Raw genomic sequence first — 18532 nt, 5'->3', positions numbered from 1 at the left:
AGACGCGTGGAAAGGCTCAGGGCAGGTGGTGGGTCTAGCTTGACCCAAGCCTGGGCCACCAGACGACCACCCTGGATGTACTATGCTATTGGGTGCTTTCCACACCACAGCCTAAGTTCTGTGGAGGCAGGAACTTCTGCCGTATCCCCCGGTCTAGTGCCACACGGGGGCCATTTAACAATTGAATGAGCGCAGGGCCCGGTGAGAGCGGGGCGTGCCCAGAGGGAGCCTCGATGCACATCTTGAGCCGGAGACCCCGTCTCTCCAGCCCCGACGGGGAGCCTCATCCTGGGCCCGCTACCCGCCCCCCCCCACCACCAGCTTACCCTTCTGTCTCTCTCTTTCCCCCAGATGTCTCTGTCAAGGTCACCTTAAAGCACCAGGCTCAGAAGCTGAAGAAGAAGCAGACCAAACGGGCCAAGCACAAGATCAACCCCGTGTGGAACGAGATGATCATGTTCGAGCTGCCGGATGGCCTGTTGCAGGCCTCCAGCGTGGAGCTGGAGGTGCTGGGCCAGGACGAGGAGGGGCAGAGCTGTGCGCTTGGCCGCTGCAGCCTGGGCCTGCACGCCTCGGGCTCCGAGCGCAGCCACTGGGAGGAAATGCTCAAAAACCCCCGGAGGCAGATCGCCATGTGGCACCAGCTGCGTCTGTAGCCAGCTGCCTGGGCTCCTCCCTTGTCGGGCACAGCCCCGCCCCTCCAGCCCCGCTGTCCTCCGCGACGTCGTCTTTGTGCCCCATCCTCATCCCGACACCCGGGGGACAGATGTGTTTGCAAAGGCCAGGACCCGCCCCCCCCCTCTTCTTACACTCTCATTTCTAAAACACGAGCGAGGCAGGGCCGGGGGTGGACACGGGACATTCGGGTCCCACTGAGGAATGCGTTTGGCTCCTCTGTGCTGTTGAAGAGACGCCTGTCAAATACAGCCCACGGGCAGGTTTGGCCGGTGGGGTCCGGCCGGATGCAGAGAGAGCTTAAGGTGCGTGCGTGCAGAAGGTGGCTCTTTAAAAAGAGGGGTTTCAAAAATGATGGAGGAAATAAAGTATCCTGGATCAACTCGGAGAATCAGGGATTGTCGGGGTGGGATGGAATCGGCATTAAATCACGCCCCCGACCCGGTCGCGGCAGGAACCCAGCAGTTCTCAAACCTTAGCGTGTAAAGAATCACCAGCACATTCCCCGGGCCCACCCGTCGACATTCCAAGTCGATCTTCCCGGCCGAGACCCAGGCACCTGCATTTTTAACCAGCACCGAGGGGTTTTGATGCCGAGGTTGGAGCACCGCATTTGGAGAAATCCCTTCTACGGCATTCCGGACAGGTTTTTTGCAGTCCTTGTCGGGGCTGCGGTCCCCAGGGGCAGCCAGTTCCAGTGCAGGACGTCTCAACGGGCAGTGTGAAATGTGGGAGGCCTGTCCGTTTCTTTCATTTGACTATTTTAATGCTTAATATTTTCATCTGTGCCCTTCAGATCCTGTTCTGGGGCTGAATTCTGTGCTTTTTGTTCAATAACTCCCCATCGTTTTATCTCAAACTCGGTTCACGTTATACTTGGGGAGATCTTCCGTGACGAGCCTGTTGGTCACGAGGCACTAGTTGTCACATCCACCGACATCACCCAAGTGACCCTCTGAGACAGATGCATCTCTCAGCATGCCAGCCCTTCCAGGAGGAATTTGGGGGGGTGGGGTGGGGTGGGGGCACATATTAGTCTATTATGTCTGGCTCCGTAGATGTGGAGAAGGAAGGTAACTTGAAAGAGGAGAGAGAGTCTTTTGAGAGTGTGCCTCCCTTCCTGAATTTTCAGGGCCTGTCGCTTGAATCAGTAAGTAACCAGCAGCCTGGGTTTCAACTCCCTACCTTCTTATTCCAAATAGCTGTCCACATCGTCAGTTAAAGGATGCGTCTTGCCGAGGGGGTGGGATATTTGCCCGTGAACCAGGATCCCTGGGTTCCGTGGTTGGCCATCTGTAAAACAGGACCAGCAACATGGCAGTTCTGTATCTGTGAATGAGGTGGTAGATGAAATCGTGCTCCGAAGCCGTCGGCATTCTCTGGCCAAAAAAACAAACGCTCAGGCCACCCACGGAGCATCTTGACGCTTCAAGATGGCAGCTGACCGTGACTGGAAAGCGCCAGAACCATCCCAGGCACTTCCAGAACCATGGATTCTGCATCTGAACTCTGCTACGGGACATCCAAACTCTGGGCTTTCAAATGTCACCCGGTCCTATGACCCACAAGGGACCCCGAGGCGAGATGGGTAAGGGCTGTGCTGCTTTCCTGCAGCAAGCCAGGCCATGCTTGGCCTCTCCCTGAGAATCTGAGCAGGGGCCTTATCACCTTCTGTCACGATCTGCCCGTCCCGTGCAGAAGTAGAAAAGCAGAAGTAGAAGAAGAAACGAAAAAAATATCGAATCCCTGTTTAATTGGAAAGGCCTTCAGAATTGGAGGTGTTGCTCATTAAGGTGGACCACCCCCCTGCCAAGTGCTTTTTAGGCAAAGCATTTGCTAGCGATTTCCTATAACACGTTGTTGAGGCTCCCCTCGCGCCCTGGTCTGCCTGTTGGGGTTGGCATAGCCACAAGGAAACAAAACATTTCCTACGCGAGCTGACCAGTATTCTCTTCTTGGCCACGTCCGCTACTCCAACGGACAACACTCTGGATTCTAGACTTAAAATCAGGAAACACGGGTTCTACTTCCTTATAAATCTATGCACCTGCCTCACAGTCGCGCTGAAGGATGTTTGAGGTGGGCCGGAGAGGGCCTCGGACGCCAGAAAGGTCAACTCTGCCTCTGGTCATTCCATCGCGAGGCATCCGTTCTTTGTACCTCAAGCGTTGCGCTTTCCAGAATCCAATCCAAAGGCTGCCCCAGTAAGAGTCAAACGCCACCGTAGCACATCGTAGTGTCACCCACCACCTCACGGAGCAGGCCTGCGCAGAACGAGATGGGTTTTTGCGGGAGGTTTTTCACCTGTGTGTTCCGAGGACCCAGAGTGAAGCTAGCTCACGGGCCCCCGATGAGTATCTGTTGCGTGAATTAATGAATGAAGGATGGATAGGGGGTTGGCAGGAAGAGACACCGCGAGTGGCACAAAAGTCCGTCTGTCCTGAGTCCTCAATGGCAAAAGCAGCAGACACCTCAGCCGCCGGCCTGAACATTCACATGTAAGTGCTACCATCACCTAATGACAAATCCCAGCCACCTGTACATGTACCCAGTGACAGAAGAGACTGTAACGGCTGTGCTTTTCCAACAAAATTCCGTCTTGGTGCATTTTCAATCGCCCAGAGGTCCCAGACCGCCACGTCGACAGACTTTGGTGATCTTCGCCTCCGAGTACCTTGTAGCAGACACGCGTGCAACTCACCACTACCCCCCCCCCCCCCACCATTAGAGTAATTGGGCCCGTGTGACTTCGGCCGATCATTTCTGAAAGGAACACCTTGTGCTTGGCCAGGGAGCATTTTCGAAGAAGGGCATGGAGCGAGATGGAAATAAGGCGAGAACCCATCGCGGACCGGCCTGTGGCCCCCAAGGTGACCTGGATGGCGATGGGAGTCCGCCCGCGTTCATCCGTGACTCTGCCTCTTACATCAAATCAGTGTGTATTTGCTGAGTGTCTATTGCTCGAGTCCTTGTGTGTGTCCGTCCATTTCAATTTGAGATATGACTCTGGGTGCAGCTTAAGTGACATAGCGCTCCAGATGAGGCTGGGTAGAGAGGGTAGGGTTGGAAAGAGGCTCCCCGGGGGCAGTTCCTTTGGGGTGTAAAGGAGTCCTGGAGGGAGGTAGTCCCAGCCCGAGCCAGATCGAGGCGAGGACCCCCCAAAGACAGACCTAGTCTTCGTGATTTGTTTCTGCCGCCTGTGTTTGCTGTTGTCAGTGCTAAGCGTGTGTCTGTTTCGCAGTCATGAACTGAAGTACAAAAAGACGCATGAGACATTGTAGTCATACGTCTGGTGTCACATTGGGGAACACCGACCTTTCAATGGTAAATAAATAATTTCCAACCAGGTCAGGTGCCTGGTGTCTTGTTTCTTTCTTTTCACTTAACATTTTAGACCTATATGCACAAAAAACAATCTGGTAAACACTCATAAGCCGCTGCCGAGTTTTATAAAACTCGACCAAGGTAGTCAAAGTCCTCTCAAGTCCTTCACTCAGGAGACCGCCATGTTTCTCCCCCCAAGCATTTCTTCATCCTTTCGCTACGCGCGTGTGTAAACCCTGAGCAGCGTCAGAGTGTGTTTGCGTGTCTTAAACTTTGTTTAAATCGCATCCCGCTATTGCCCCCCATCCAAATCCTTTTAAGTTTTGTTTTGGTTTTTATTTACTTACTTTGAGAGAGAGAAAGAGAGTGAGCAAGGGAGGAGCAGAGAGAGAGAGAGGGAGAGAGAGACTCCCAGGCGGGCTTCGCACTGTTAACGCAGAGCCCGACGTGGGGTTTCATCTCATGAGCCACAAGATCATAACCTGGGCCAAAATCAGGAGTCAGATGCTTAACCGACTGAGCCACCCAGGCACTGCCTCCTGCCCATGTTAAAATTTTGAGCTTGATCCATGCAGACCCATGTGGCTGTAGTTCATTCATTCACTCGTTCACTCGCTCATTCATTCACGCATTTGCTGCTGTATAACATTCCATCGTATGGAGATGCCAGAATCCCATTCTCTTACTGACGTACGTTTAGATGTTTCCTTTTTTTTTCCTATTACAAGATTGCTGTGGACACGCCTGTGCATATCCCCTTGTTCACATGCACACGTTTCTCTAAGATATGTACCTAGGAGTGAGTAGAATTGCTGAATCATAAAGTGCTCTCTGTGTGTGCATGTGCGCGTGTGTGTGTGTGTGTGTGTGCCTTGATGGCTTTGCTTGAGCATTGAATCAAAGGGGCTACACACAAGCAGGGGTACTGGCCTCTCGGGGCTCTGACTTCATTCTTGAGAAGAAAAAAAAATGAAGTAGGAACTAGAGAATTCTTTCCCTAACCTCCCCAAAAGAAACACTTCCATCATTGGAAGATCAGTGCAGCAGCCAATAGTTCTCTTGTGCTCCAGAAGGTGGGCAGGGACAAGAGGACTCCCGGAGGCCCGTCACCATAGGGCCTCCTGGTGGCCACTGCGGCCCTGGCCTCTGGAGGAAGAGCCCCTGGCATCAGGCAAAGGCTGGGGCCTGAATTTCACAGTCAGTAGGGAATCAGCCAGGGCTGATTAAAAGCAAAGGTCTTATAAAGGATAAACGACCCATGAAGAAAACCATGAGATGTCTTTGCTTTCTAAGGCTGTGCGTAACATTCCTTATTTTATATCATACACATATTTATTATATTTTAATGACAACCTGGTGTTTGTTTTCGTAATAGAGTAGGAGAAGTAGGTCCTACCCCACAGAGCCAAAGATAGACTGTTTCCCAGGTAACTATGAATATGGCCCACTAGAGCCCCAAACGAATCTTTGAGAGTCTGGAAGAGGGAAGAGGAGTTATACAGGGCTTATAGAGTTCTATAGAGTTAAACAAGCCTTATACGGGGCTTTCCACTGAACCGCCTTAAGTATAAGCTCTGTCCCTGCAGAGGGACTCAAGTCTAGAGCCCTGCATTTAGGAGCTAAGAACATAGCTATGTCACTTTGTAGCCTTGGGTAAGTCACTTGCCTTCGGGCCTCAGTGTCCCCATCTGTAAAATGAATTTGGACCAAACGATCACTAACTTTAAGGTTTTATGATCCTGTGATCGAAACTGGCGACAACGTCCCTTTCACACACATCTTTGGTCTTCCATATCATACATAAAACAGGCTAAACCCGTGTACCTGTGTACCTGCCCTCCCTGCCCCATGCCTAGCATCGTCTAACGGTCCCTCCTGACATCCACCCACTCCTCGAGACGATATACGATGTCACCTGAGGCTCCCGAGTCAGCCTCTTCTCATGTGCTGGTGGTAATTTTCCACCCAAGACTTTCTATTTTTTTTTGGAGCCAGTCGGAAGCACCACCATTCCAGAAGCTCAGAACCCTAGCATCTGTTCTGTCTCCCTTCCAGGGCAGACACCTGGCAAGGCTAGAGCCACAGGATGTGCTATGGATAGATTTAGGGGGTTGGGCATTTTCTTGTTGCCGGTATTGAAGAACTGCCCCCATCCTCCCCTCCTTTCCCTCCTGCAGGTGAGCCAGCACCTGAGTTCCTTGGCAGGAACCTCAGAAGCATCCTCAAGCTAGAAATGGAGGCAGACACCTGCCTGGGAGGAGGTGGGAGGAAGGCAGTCTTGGGGCCGGAAGCCAGGCGTTGCCACGGTCCAGTGGTGGCCACCGTGTGCTCAGGGCCCTGAGATGGTTCTTCTTCGGTCGGGTGTGGTCTCCCCTCAAGCAGCCCAGACCGGAGCTCCTTCTTGGTGTTTCAGGACAGCTCAGTGGCAACCGGGGGATGGCAGAAATCCTGCTTCAGAAACCCAGGCGCTCAAGCCAGGGACAAGCAAAGAGAAACTCATTTTTCCAGCCCCAAACAAACAAACAAATCTCTCTGCAGCCTTTTTTCCCTTGAAAGCCAGGTAGGGTGAGCTCTTGAAACAGGAGAATCTTCCCTGAGGCTCTCTAGACTGAGAAGGAAGAGGTGACCCCCATTCAGGCAGAGGAGTCCGTGCCAGCTGTCCTCATCCAAGGTGGCCCCAGTAATTCCGGGTGAAAGGTGATGGCAGTGGGGAAGCACACACCTTCTAGCACCCATGTCATCCTGATCTGACGATAATGACGATAAACAGCATGCCGTGGACCATTGCTCTGTGCTAAGCGCTGAAGGCACAGACTCAGATAAGTGACCTACCTAAAGTCTCACAGCTTATAAGAGGTGGGGGGGGGGGGGTGTGGGGCGCGGGGATCCAATGTGGTGTCCTCTAACCCTAAAGTCCAGGCTCTCACATACAGCCAGTGGCCAAGCGTCTTTATTGGAAAGGTAACTTAGATACGCACACAGTGGCTTTAAAATGCTACCTGGAACCACGGCCTGAGAATTACGAAGCTGAAAGGCGCTGGGAAGTTCTCTTTGCTCGGGGAAAGAGGGGACACCTGCCTGGATTGGAAGAGACCGTTATTCAAGGGACAAGAGCCGGTGGGAGTGGAGGGTACTTCAAGTAGGCACCTCAGGGCCCACGTCCAGCTTTGTATAAAGAAGAGGCTGAGTCAAGGCCGGTGATAGCCGGGGGTCAGGTGCAGAGTCATCCTGATTAAATGGAGAAACTCATACAGGGACAGATGAAGTGGAAGCTTCCAGGACTTCCTCTGTAACCAATACAGCATTAATGGGATTATACTTTTATCAGGTGCTGCGTGAAGTCATTTCAATAAACATTGATTAAATGCCTACTATGTGATATTAGAAAGTCTCCACTTTTTCTTGTGGGCTTTACAACCTAGAGGGGGAAAACGAGACATAGAAAAATCACACACACACACACAGCCACCCCCACCCCCAGACACAGTGGCAAACAGAGATAAGGGTCTTGAGAGAAAATAATTACGGGAGGGACAATGGGCGGTGCCTCGAGGGTGGCTATTTAGAGACAGAAGACCTCTCTGAGCAGGTGGCATTTTAGCTGATTCTAAAGAGGAGAAGAGCTCAGCCATTCAACCATCCTGGGGGAAACCATCCCAGGCAGAGGGCCCCGGGGTAATGGGAGGTCCTGAGGCAGAAAAAAACTTGGTGAGCCTGAGGAACAGAGAAGGGAGGTGTGCCTGGAGCCCCGGGCAGACGAGGTCACAGGCTGAGGCCAGGAGGTAGGCAGGGGCTAGATTGTGCAGGGCGATGGTCATGCTCAGGCCCTTGGATTGAATTTCAAGGGCAATGGGAAACCACCGGAGAGTTTTAAGCGGAGAAGACGCCATGACTAGACTTGTGTTTTCAAAAGATCACTGTAGACATTGTCACATAGCATCCCCTCGGGTCTTTGGGCCACTAGTCAGTGTCCTGCGTCATCTCTCTGAGGTGAATGCAACTTGTCCTTTGATTCTTGGAGAGGGAAGCTAGGGAGCAACTGGAGAGAAGGGGGAAGGAAGGGAGTGGGCTAGACTTCATTGTCTTACCACATCCTCCAAGCCCGGCTCGGGGGAGACCGATCTCACGGCCAAGTGCAGGTGGAGGATCTTTCCATTCCTTGCTCTCCAGTGATGAAATCATTAATAGGTTCCAGATGAGACCGCCAATGAAAGTCAAATCCAGATGGCCAGCAATGGAGTGTGGGCTGATGCTGGTTCCCCTGGGCTGGATAGGCATGGACAGCTATGGCCCTTTGCTCCTTCCTCTCCTATCCCCCATCTTCTGGGAGAAGAAGAGAACCAGAACATTCCATGGGCACTGTGGGGTGGCTTTCACAACAGGAAGCCTCTGAGTGACCAACTGAGGGGACCTGAGTGACCTGAGGGTCACAGCCTGGGAGGAAGATGGCAGAGATTAAGGAAAGGGGAGAAGGACGGCCCCTGAAAGGAAGCCAGATTAGCGGGGAGCCGAAGCTGAGAGTAGGAGAGCTTAGATCCTCTTTAGAAGAAATACAAACACTTTATCTATGTCTTTACTGAATTTATGCCCATCTTTTCTCTAGAACAATTTGGGCAAAGCATCGCTCACACCCGTCCCCATGCCAGTGCCGTTAGTGAACCAGTGGGGGAAGCCCCTCCCCAGGGACCAGGTGTGCAGGTGGAGAACTGTGCAAGGCAGTTGGAGAGAGCATCAGAACAACAGTCTGTCTGCAACCGCTCTGGGTGTGCTTCCTCCGAGAGTCTCTGTGGGATAGATAAATGCATGCGGGGGCAGGTAGGTTTATTTTAAATGGTTTCGGTTTTACACCTCCTTTTGGCCAGATAGGTGGGTGAGGCATGTAGGTTACCTGCTGGAAATGGACTTGACTGGGGGAAAAGCGAGAGAGGCAGGAAGGGGCTTAGAGGTCTCTTCTAGTACCTTCCAACCTGGCAGCGGCAGGCAGGCTCCTATCCTGACCCTGGAGCCTTTGAAATAGGACCCATTCTGGATTGCCCAGGGCCCAGGCCTGGGATGGAGGCAAGGAGGCAGAGATTCGACCTTGGTGAGTAAATTTAAATGCTTTTATTAACAATCTTCTTACATTACAAGGATAATATGACAAAAGGAAAGTTTCTGCGTACATATTATGATAAACCAACATAGCTCTATTTGTATCCAGTGTTCTAGGTCCCGTCACACAGGTACTATAAAGCGTAGTCTGCAAAATAATGTCAAGAGGTTTTTTTTTTTTTTTTAAGAAAGAAAGTATTAACATATTAATATGTGTGTGATAATAGACTCCTAAGTATCCCCCCCCCCACCTTAGTTTTCCTTTGTGATTGAAATGAATCGGTTCAGCAGCGTGGGGGTGGAGAGAAGGAGAGAGACAGGGCTGAAAAAGAGCAAATCAGACCTGCTGGCTCTTCCCGAGAGACCAAAGTGAAGACGCAGGGGCGCCCGAGGGCAGCCTGGCCCTTGTCTCCTTGCAAGCAGTATTTACTGTAACCGGCTGTCCTCGCCTGGACGGAGGCACGGTGCCCGTGAGGCCCATGGTATGCTCTCTCTCTGAGGTACAGTGCATCGTGGATTGCTACCCGGGGATGCCCACCCCTGGCCACGGGTCTGACCCACCACCGTGGCAGGAAGGCTCAGGCCGCCCTGGTCTTTCTGGAGGCACTGGAAGGGATTCCGAGACCCAGTGGGCAGCCAGCTGTGGCTCAAGGAGACCCAGGCAGACGTGGAGGGGCGAAGAGGTGGGCATTGGCGAAACAGACCTGCCCCAGACCATAGGTGTAGAGGTCGGGTCTGCTGGAGACTGAGGTACGTTGGTAGATGGCAGGGAAGAGGAGGACGTGGGGTCAGAGGAGGCTCGGGGACAGAGGTAAGTGCCTTTGGAGAGCCGAAAGGCCTAGGCTGGTCTGGAGGAGAGGGGGCAGCCGCTGGCTGTCTCCTATCACCTTGCAGCCCTGTCGGCCCCTCCTCTCCTACCTCCAGGGAAACGAAACGGTGGAGAGAAACCCGGAAGCTAACGGGCTCCTGATTTGGTCGGGGCCACGCAAGCCCTCGGTGGCACTGCCGGCTGCACCAGCGGCCTCCCCAGACGCCCCAGACACACCTTCCCAGCCTGGGGCGGGAGCAGGGATAAAAGCCAGGGAAGGCGTCCTCCCCGGTGGAAGCGGATAAGCTTGGGGCATCCGGCTCAGCCGCTGCCTCGAGTCACAGAATCGGAACAGTGTACGTGAACTAAACCTGCCTGTTAGGTGGCGGTGGGCGGAGGGGTCACGGGCCTCCACGCGGGGGAGGGGAGAGCGTTGTCCTGAGTACAGCCAGCAACAGCAGCTGTGCAAACCGGGCTGAGCCGAAGCCCTGCTTGTGAACTTGAGTTTTCACTGAAGCCCTGGGTGCGGGGGGGTCTGCCGCTCCCGCCCTTCTCCGGCGCCCCCCGCCCCGGCCAGAAAGCCTCCACGTGGCGGGCAGCACTGGCTGGTGATGTTCACGCCGCCTGCTTCACCCCTGCAGCGCCCTGGCAGACAGCGGTGGAGGGGGTGAAGGAGGCGGGAGGGCAGCCGCACTTCAGAGGCTTGGCCTCTAGGGGTCAGCAGAAGCACCTAAGGGGGCAAGGAGGGCATCCTCCCCGGGCCCCTCTGGGTCCAATGTGCACCTTTCCGGTTGCCACCAGCGCTGCTCATTCCTGTAGGGGGAGGGCATTAGGGGAAACTGTGCAGTGGTCCCTCCACCAGGGCCCAGAGACCACGTCCCAGGGCCAAGCAGCAGTGACCACCTAAGCGTCGGACTGCAGGGGGTGAGGGGGGACGTGGGGGGCACTTCGGCTGGAGCTCAGAGGGCGAGTATCTCCTTCCACCTCAGCCCAAGCCTGCGGTAGAGGAGAGAAAGTGCGCGGAGAGGGCAGAGGCCCGGGGACTCTCCTGTCCTGCACTGTGGGCAGGAGACCCCATTCCCGGCAGACAGTGCCCTCCTGGCTTCCACATCTCCCCCTGCAGAGGCCCTGCCTCCTCCCTCTTTGCACAACATAGCGACAGGCTTTCCCGTTGCTCTCCCAGCTCTCTATAGACTCTATTTTTATATCTATTTAAAACATAGAAATGTATAAATATATAGGATATTATTTATAGATATATAGACGTGATTTAATCTCTTACTCTGTGTGTATACGTACGGCATATGTCCATATATACAATATATATGCTGTAGCATTTGTATGATACACTGCACATACCCCCTGCTTCCATGCGCTCTCCTAGGGAGACTGGATTGCATAGGTATTTCCAGGGCAACACCACTTGAAGGGATGGGGGGGGGGTGGTGGGGACAGGGCGGAGGGGGGAAAGCCAGATGGAAGAGGAGGGCTGTACCATTTTCCTCCCAAAAGGGCACTTTTTTTTTCTCCCTCTGGCTAACACACAAGGATCACCTCCAAGGCTTCTTAAAATATCACAGCTCCATCCACTCAGCGAAAGGACCCTGTGAGCAGAGACCAGGAGAGAGGTCTCCCTCCAAGCAGAAGGGCCCCACGTGTCTCTGGAAGAAATCTTCCTTCCTCAAGATATGAGGAGGAAACAAGGCCAGAACCCACGACCCAGCACAGAACCCATGACCACTCCCAGGAGGCTGGTGTCTGCAATGGGACCGTCCCAGGGTCCCCTGCTGTCCAAACACGGCCTTTCTCACCTAAGGAGGCCTGGCCTCCCTGCTTTGGCTGTCCCAGGCTGACCTGGCTAGGGTGGCCACTTGAAGGGGTGAGGGGGGGGGCGTGAGGTCCAGTGTCCCCGGAACCCTCTGCACAAACTGGGCGTAGGACCTAGAAAAACACGAATTCAACCCAGACCATATGCCACCACCAGATCCAGATCCAGATATTCCTATCCCTAGAGGGGATGGGAGGGAAAACACACGGGGAGGAATCTAGAAAAGAAGTTCTACTTCAACCCCAGGCCGCCTCCTGGACCCCACGGGGCTCAGGAGAACAGCGGCCCCACAGCCCAGCTGGGCCCATCCCATAAGCCATTTCTGCCTCGCTGCGACCACGTTCGGCATTCTACGCGTCCTTCCCTGTTTCCTCCTTCTCGGTATCACGTCCAAACAAATGGCAGCTATTTAAACGTTACCTTAAATAATTACAAGGCCCTTCCTCCAAATGAGAGGGTTGACATAAGCAAGTCAAGGACAGGGGGGCTGAGCAAGACAACTCAACATGGAAACAGGTAGCGGGGCTGGGGCGAGACCCCCACCTGCCCTGGGTTCAGGGCCCAGCACCGCGGCCGGCCAAGCAGACGCCCTGCAGCCCAAGCCCGCCCTCATTCTCCAGTGAGGATGAGGAGACAGGAATGTCGTAGGCGGTCGTGGACAAAGTAAAAATAAAAATAAAAACCTGGTGTTTTGGATGCCTGGACTCTCCTGTCCGACCGGGTGGGCAAAACGTGGGGATTCTGATGTGGCAAGAGCTGTAGACGGGGCTGGGCTACCCTCAGCTTCCACAGATACTGGATGGCAGGGGGTGTCTTTGTCCTCCAATAGAGGAAGCGAACCATGTTAATCACAAGGGCTTGTGGCGCCCAGGCTGTGCAGTGTATCTCCTGGGCACACACGGCCATGAACCTGAACTCACTTCCCACCCTCCTCTATGAGCCAAAGAAAATCACTCATCGGTCAGCCCAATTAGGACACGTCTCAACCCCGGAGACAAACCTGTCATTCTAAGCCAGTGGCTGAGCTCAAGGGCTCTGTCTCATCTGAAGTGACCATATTTAGGATACAAGGACTGCCCGGCCACAGCTTTTTATACCCATCAAAGGGAGATCAGGCTAGCTAAGCCTGTGGTTCCCTGGGCGAGACCCTGGGGGGGCCCGTTCTCCCGAAAGTCTTTCACGAGGAGGCGGGAGAGTGGCAACTCCCATGTTAGAAATCACGCGCGACATTCACAGGCTGGGAGCGCTGAGCCTCCCGGGAGCATCCGGGTTGAAAAAAAGACCCTGTGTAAATTGCAGTGGGCGTGTCACCCAAATTGTGCCCTGGTTACTTCCGGTCCCAAGGTAAAGTGGCCTTCAGAGTGCCTCACACCACCCAGGCCTGGCTGGATTCAACAGAAGCCATGAGCACCCGGAGTTTTAGAGCGCCTTGCCAAACTTCGAGCACCCCCGGCCCCCGAGAGAGCTCAACCTGCCCCGGGCGTGGAGCCTGGCCCGGCAGGAGACCACCCGCAGTCCCCGTGCTGCTAGCACGCGCTCATGCTCCTAGCCCAGAGGTATGTCACCGGCTCACGGCAGATGCTGGCGTAGGCCCGAAGGATCTTTTTCCCCGTCTGGATATAAATCGGAGCTAATTCGGGCCATGGCCTCTTGAAACAGTCACGGCCCTGACCAGTCCTCAGGCAGACATCAGTGATTCTCTCTTCCCGGTTTTCAAATGAGTGGTCCAGGGGATGGCTCCCAGTGTAGTGGGAGGAGAGGAGCAGAAGGGGAAAGGAGAAGGTCTAAGGCAACTGGTGGCTCAAAGAAAGGATCCCAACCTACTTTTGCCGGCCCCCACCAAGGTTCCCCTTGCCAGCCTTCTCTGCCCCCAACCCACCTCGGTCCGTGTGATGTTCCAAGAAAGCTCCCACAGGCATGATAGTTTTTGTGCGCGGCGGACAGAATGTCCGGGAGGGTAGGGTGGAACCTTGTGCTTTGCAAGGGCATCCCACTTGACCACAAATACTGACCCGGATGGGAGGAGCGGCGGAGGGCGGGCGGGGGGCGGGGGGGGGTAGGGAACACATCAGCTTGAAGTACGGACATGGTTTGAGGCTGGGAATTCCGAAGCCTCAGAAAGAGCTTTGGGTGTTTCCTTGCTAGTTTCTGCTCTCTCCTTGTTCAGAGGAGGGTGGGGAAGTACGAGGGACTGGGAAGGGGGCCAGGAGGGGGGGGGGTGGGTGGTGAATGTCACCAGGCAGGGGTGCATTGATTTGTTGAACAAGGCAGCATATGAGGCCTGGCAGTGGGACAGTTGGAGAAAACCGGGTGGTTTTTTTTTTTTGTTTGTTTCTTGTTTTTTTTTTTTTTTTTTAACATGCTACATCACTGTTGAAAACAAACGAAAAAGTTTCAAAAATAATATATAATATATATATATATAATATATTTATATAATGAAAAGCTATCAACTAGCAGCAATGATTCTAAAGTTATCTTAGCACCAAGACCATAGGGGTGGGGGGAGGGGACGTGTGGGGAGTGAAGGTACGGGCAAGGACAAGGAAAGGGGAATGACATGTTCAGTGTTGATGACATTTCCACTACGGTTCTCGACAGTGGCACGAGGCCTCGGAGACAAGCTAAACCAAGAAGGAAGGAAGCCACCACAGTTCTACGTCTGAGCCGAGCAGGTTGGAGACACGGGGGCCTGGCCTGTGGCCCGATCACACCGTCCTCTGCCCACCCTCTGCCGAGTGAGAGGACCTGACCACGGACAACGCGGATCTTCCTTCCTCCCCCAAACACGACCTGCACCCACAATGTAGGATCTCTGCATATCAGATATGCATAAATCAGATGTGGAAACATGAACAGAAGTTTGTAACAGCTCACGCACATTTTGTTTAAAAAAACTCCCTTGCGAGGTATACTGGTAGTTAAATGAACAAAAGAGCATCGATCAGACTCCTCTAGCTTAAAACCATTACTTGCCCCAGGGAATAGGCAAGTGGCTATTTCTAAAGCTTATATTGTGGTTGTGTGTGTGTGTGTGTGTGTGTGTACGTGCGTGTGTGCGCGTCTGTGTGTGTGTGTGTGTGTGTGTGTGTGTGTGTAGGCTGCTGCCTTGAGAGTCCCGTCTGACCTCTTGTTTATTCCTTTTCTTTAGGACATCTCTACCCTGTTCAAAAAAGGAGGCATTCACAGGCATGGATGCAAGGCCTGGCTCCCCACTGCCTCCTGCCAGGCTGAAGGGTTTATTATCAGCCTTGTCACCAAAGAAGGCCTCCGTTTCTAGAGACCGTCCTTGGAGTCACGCACAACCCAGGGCACAACTTGCATTGACATCTCCTGCCACTGAACTATAGCAGGCATTTGATTATTAAATGCACAAAAAAATACCCCCAACACATCATATGATTATAAAGACACAGCATAAATAATTCACGTAAATTGAATCCACACTCTCCATCGGACTTGCTTTTAGCCAAAAATCGCTGCCCTGTGAGGGTCTGGACTTCCTGGATCTTCATTTCCCCCAAAGTCCTGGATCTGAACGGAATTATATTATTTTACCCCACACCACGGGAGAACAGGAATGCAAAAAAAAATTCCCACCCCCCCCACCCCCCAACACACACCTTGTCCCTTCCCCACGATTTCAAGCTCGGTTGTAAGGCAGTTCTGCCTTCAGTACGACAGGTAATATCTTCAGGATCCAGGGGGCTGGAAGGAGGGAATCCAGAACCCAGAGACGGGAGAGGTGACAGAGGTGGGGAGTGGTGGGTGTCACAGTTTGACCGACACGTTTGTTTCTAAGACAGTGAAGGAACGCTCAACAGGAAACAAGTACAAACCTCTCAAGCTGAAATCAGGTGGGACAAGGGAGAAAGTCACACACACACACCCCAATCCGGATACACCACCTGCCCCCCTCCAAAATCAGAGATGGGACTCAGCTACACCAGCATGGCAGCGAAGAGGCCAAGAACCCCCGTCGTAAACCAAACGGGAAAAGAAAAGGCAAGACAGAAACCCAAACCCCAGCCCCTCCACCCCCCCCAAACGAAAACATAAAACGAAACAAACCACCTAAAGGTGATGACAGAGACCCGTCGTTTTAGCTTAGGCTGTTGGTTGGCTGTTAGGCGGGAACGCGTGTGGCCCCAGCACGTGCTTCCGTGAGTGAAAACGGCTGCGGGATCTTGTAGACAAGAGTCGGTTTCCAACATCGTTCCTTTGTGAAAGCTCCCAGTGGCTTCTGGTGGATGTGTCACCTCGGTTCTTAAAAATTTTCAGTGTGGGTTTATATATATATATATATATATATATATATATATATATGTATATGTATATATATATATATAATATAATATATATTTATATAATATATCAAAGCTTATGAGTATAGATTAAAAAAATATTCAACAGCTTAGTGAACTCTGTGACTGACGCCGGCCCCCTAGATGTCCGGGTAAAACTCTGACCCGTGGTCCACGGTCTGCAGCACCGGCTTCTGTTCCAGCGCGGACATCCTGCTGAGGACCTCGGCCGACAGCGCGTAACTGTTGCCAGACTTCTCCTCAAACCAGCTGTCCAGGGCTCGCTTGGCATCGAAGCTGGCGATGGGCGGGCCGTTCACGGCGATCGTCAAGAGGTCGCTGAGCTGCTCCAGGGTCAGGCGGGAGCGGTGGTTTTTGCGAACTCGCTGCAGGGCGTTGCGGCCTTTCTCGCAGCAGGCGGTGGAAGTGGGGAGGACCTTGAGGACCTGGATGACCTTGTTCAGGAGCGGGAACCTCTGTTTGTACTTGCAGATGTGGCCGATGAGGTCTTTGAAGCCGTTTTTGGTGTAGTAGTCGGCCTTGAGCTCCCGCCACTCCATCAACAGGCTGCCCCGGGGGTCCAGCCCCTCCCTGCAGACGTCCCGGGAAAAGGTGGGGATGGCCTCCAGGTGCTCGAATATCTGCACCACATCCTCCTTGCCGTAGCTCACGAGCTCCTCGCTGTTCCTGGGCCAGGCGGCCAGGTCGAACACCTGGCAGGCTTTCACGAAGATCCGGCTGCGGGAATCAAACCTCTGGGCCAGGATCACCTGGGTCTTCTGACAGATCTTCTCCCGGACGGACTGGAACTTGGCCTCGGCCACCCTGAGGTTCTTCATCGCGATCCCGTTGAAGCTCTCCCGGAAGTTCTCCTCGAACTCCTGCAGGTACTCCCCCGGGGAGTCGGCCAGCCGGCTGATCTCCTGGATGGCCTCCTCGATCTTGTCGTCCACCTGGGACACCAGCAGGTACTCGCCCTGGAAGACGTAGGCCAGGCGCGAGAGCACGGCGATCACGTCCAGGAGGAAGTAGATGAGCTTGACCGACTGGTAGTCCATGAGGAACTGCAGCAGGGCCAGGGCGATGGCGGACGCGTCCGCCCGCTGGGTCTGGCTGCTGACGTCCTTGAGGTGGGCCACCACCTCCAGGTAGTCTTTGATGAGGGCGTTGAGGACGTTCTGCTCCCCGATGATCCACCTCACGGCGCGGATGTCCCCCAGGAACTCCGTCTCCTCGCACAGGGTGGCCGCCGTGGACCGCAGCTCGCACATGAGGCGCGGCGAGTAGCGGTAGAAGCTGAGCAGCTGTTTCAAGTTGTTCTCGAGCTCCTCGAGGCAGGGGAGCTCCTTCCCGCTGATGGCGTCCAGGATCTCCAGGTGGGGCCGGTGCACCATGAAGGGCAGGCACAGCAGCCAGGGCAGCGTCTTGCGGATGGTCATGAACATGCTGGCGCGCAGGCTGGCCGTGACGTTGGCCCCGTCTAGGCCCAGGCCGACGGTGGGCTTCTCGTCCTGCAGCCGGATGCCCAGGGCAGAAAAGGCCCGGTCGAGGGCCTGCAGGTAGCTCTCCGTGCCGGAGAAGCCCAGCTCCTGCAGGGACAGGAACTCCGTGGCCGGGGGCCCGTCGCTGCTGGTGTACTGGACGTAGACGGCCACCGTGTCGGCCAGCAGGTCGTCGCTCTGCCCGTCCAGGATGATGCTGAGGCAGGGCGACTGGCGGACGCGCTCCACCAGATCCTCGCGCAGCGCGCGGGCGATGTGGTGGATGAGGATCTGGCAGTCGCCCTCGTTCATGTACTGGTCCACCACCTTGAGCTCGCACTTCCGCAGGAGCTCGGCCAGGGGCCGGAAGTCCAGGTAGGGCCTGCCCTCGAGGGCCAGGTGGTAGGCGGTGTTGAAGAGCAGGGTCATGTTGCGGCACATCTCCTCCGTCTTCTCGGGGTGCATGCGCAGTTTGTACAGCTGCAGGCACTTCTTGTGCAGGTTGCTCTGGCTGTGCAGCTTGATGGTGTGGATCTTGAACTGCTTGGAGCCGATGATGAAGGCCGACGTGCGCGACGACTGCACCGTGTACTGGCGGCAGACGTGGCACCACATCTCGTTGAGCGTGGGGGAGTACCGCAGGAACCAGAACTTCTTGAGCCACTCCTGCTTAAAGCGCCGGATCCGGCGCCCGGTGGCGGACGACATCTTGGAGGGCTCGTCGGCGGCGGTCATCACGTCGTTGGAGACGGACTCGTCGGCCGAGTCGACCTCCTGGTCGTCGTCCTCCAGGATGGCGGGGCCGGACACCATGCTCTCGGAGGCTGCAAGACAAACGGGAAGGAGACGTTTGAAGGCCCCGGGGGCGAACACAGCGACCTCTCCAAAGCGACCGGGCACGCTGCCCCAAACAAAGGCGCCGCGCCGCGTGACCCGCGAGCCACCTGCGACGACGGACCGAACCCCAGCCTACGATTTGTTTTACAGGCACTCTGGCTATCCGCGTGTGGCTTCTCCTCTC

At 54.5% G+C, this 18532-nt stretch overlaps 2 protein-coding genes across 8 annotated transcripts in view; one reads left to right on the top strand and one right to left on the bottom strand.

The window, feature by feature from the left end:
• SYT13 (synaptotagmin 13) overlaps positions 1-4023 on the top strand; it is a 41832-nt gene extending 37809 nt beyond the window's left edge. The window contains exon 6 of the mRNA XM_023239791.2: positions 352-4023. Coding sequence (XP_023095559.1) covers positions 352-656 — 305 coding nt within the window. The 3' untranslated portion in view covers positions 657-4023. The remainder of the gene's footprint in view (positions 1-351) is intronic.
• A 5064-nt stretch (positions 4024-9087) lies between these two features.
• PRDM11 (PR/SET domain 11) overlaps positions 9088-18532 on the bottom strand; it is an 89601-nt gene continuing 80156 nt past the window's right edge. For all 7 annotated transcript variants that reach the window (XM_023239785.2, XM_045039167.1, XM_045039168.1 and 4 more), the window contains one exon: positions 9088-18335. In XM_023239785.2, the coding sequence (XP_023095553.2) occupies positions 16171-18335 (2165 nt within the window). In that variant the 3' untranslated portion in view covers positions 9088-16170. The remainder of the gene's footprint in view (positions 18336-18532) is intronic.

The sequence above is a fragment of the Felis catus genome, chromosome D1 (genome assembly GCF_018350175.1).
Source record: "Felis catus isolate Fca126 chromosome D1, F.catus_Fca126_mat1.0, whole genome shotgun sequence".
Lineage (NCBI taxonomy): Eukaryota > Metazoa > Chordata > Mammalia > Carnivora > Felidae > Felis > Felis catus.
This window is presented reverse-complemented; position numbering and strand designations above follow the sequence as displayed.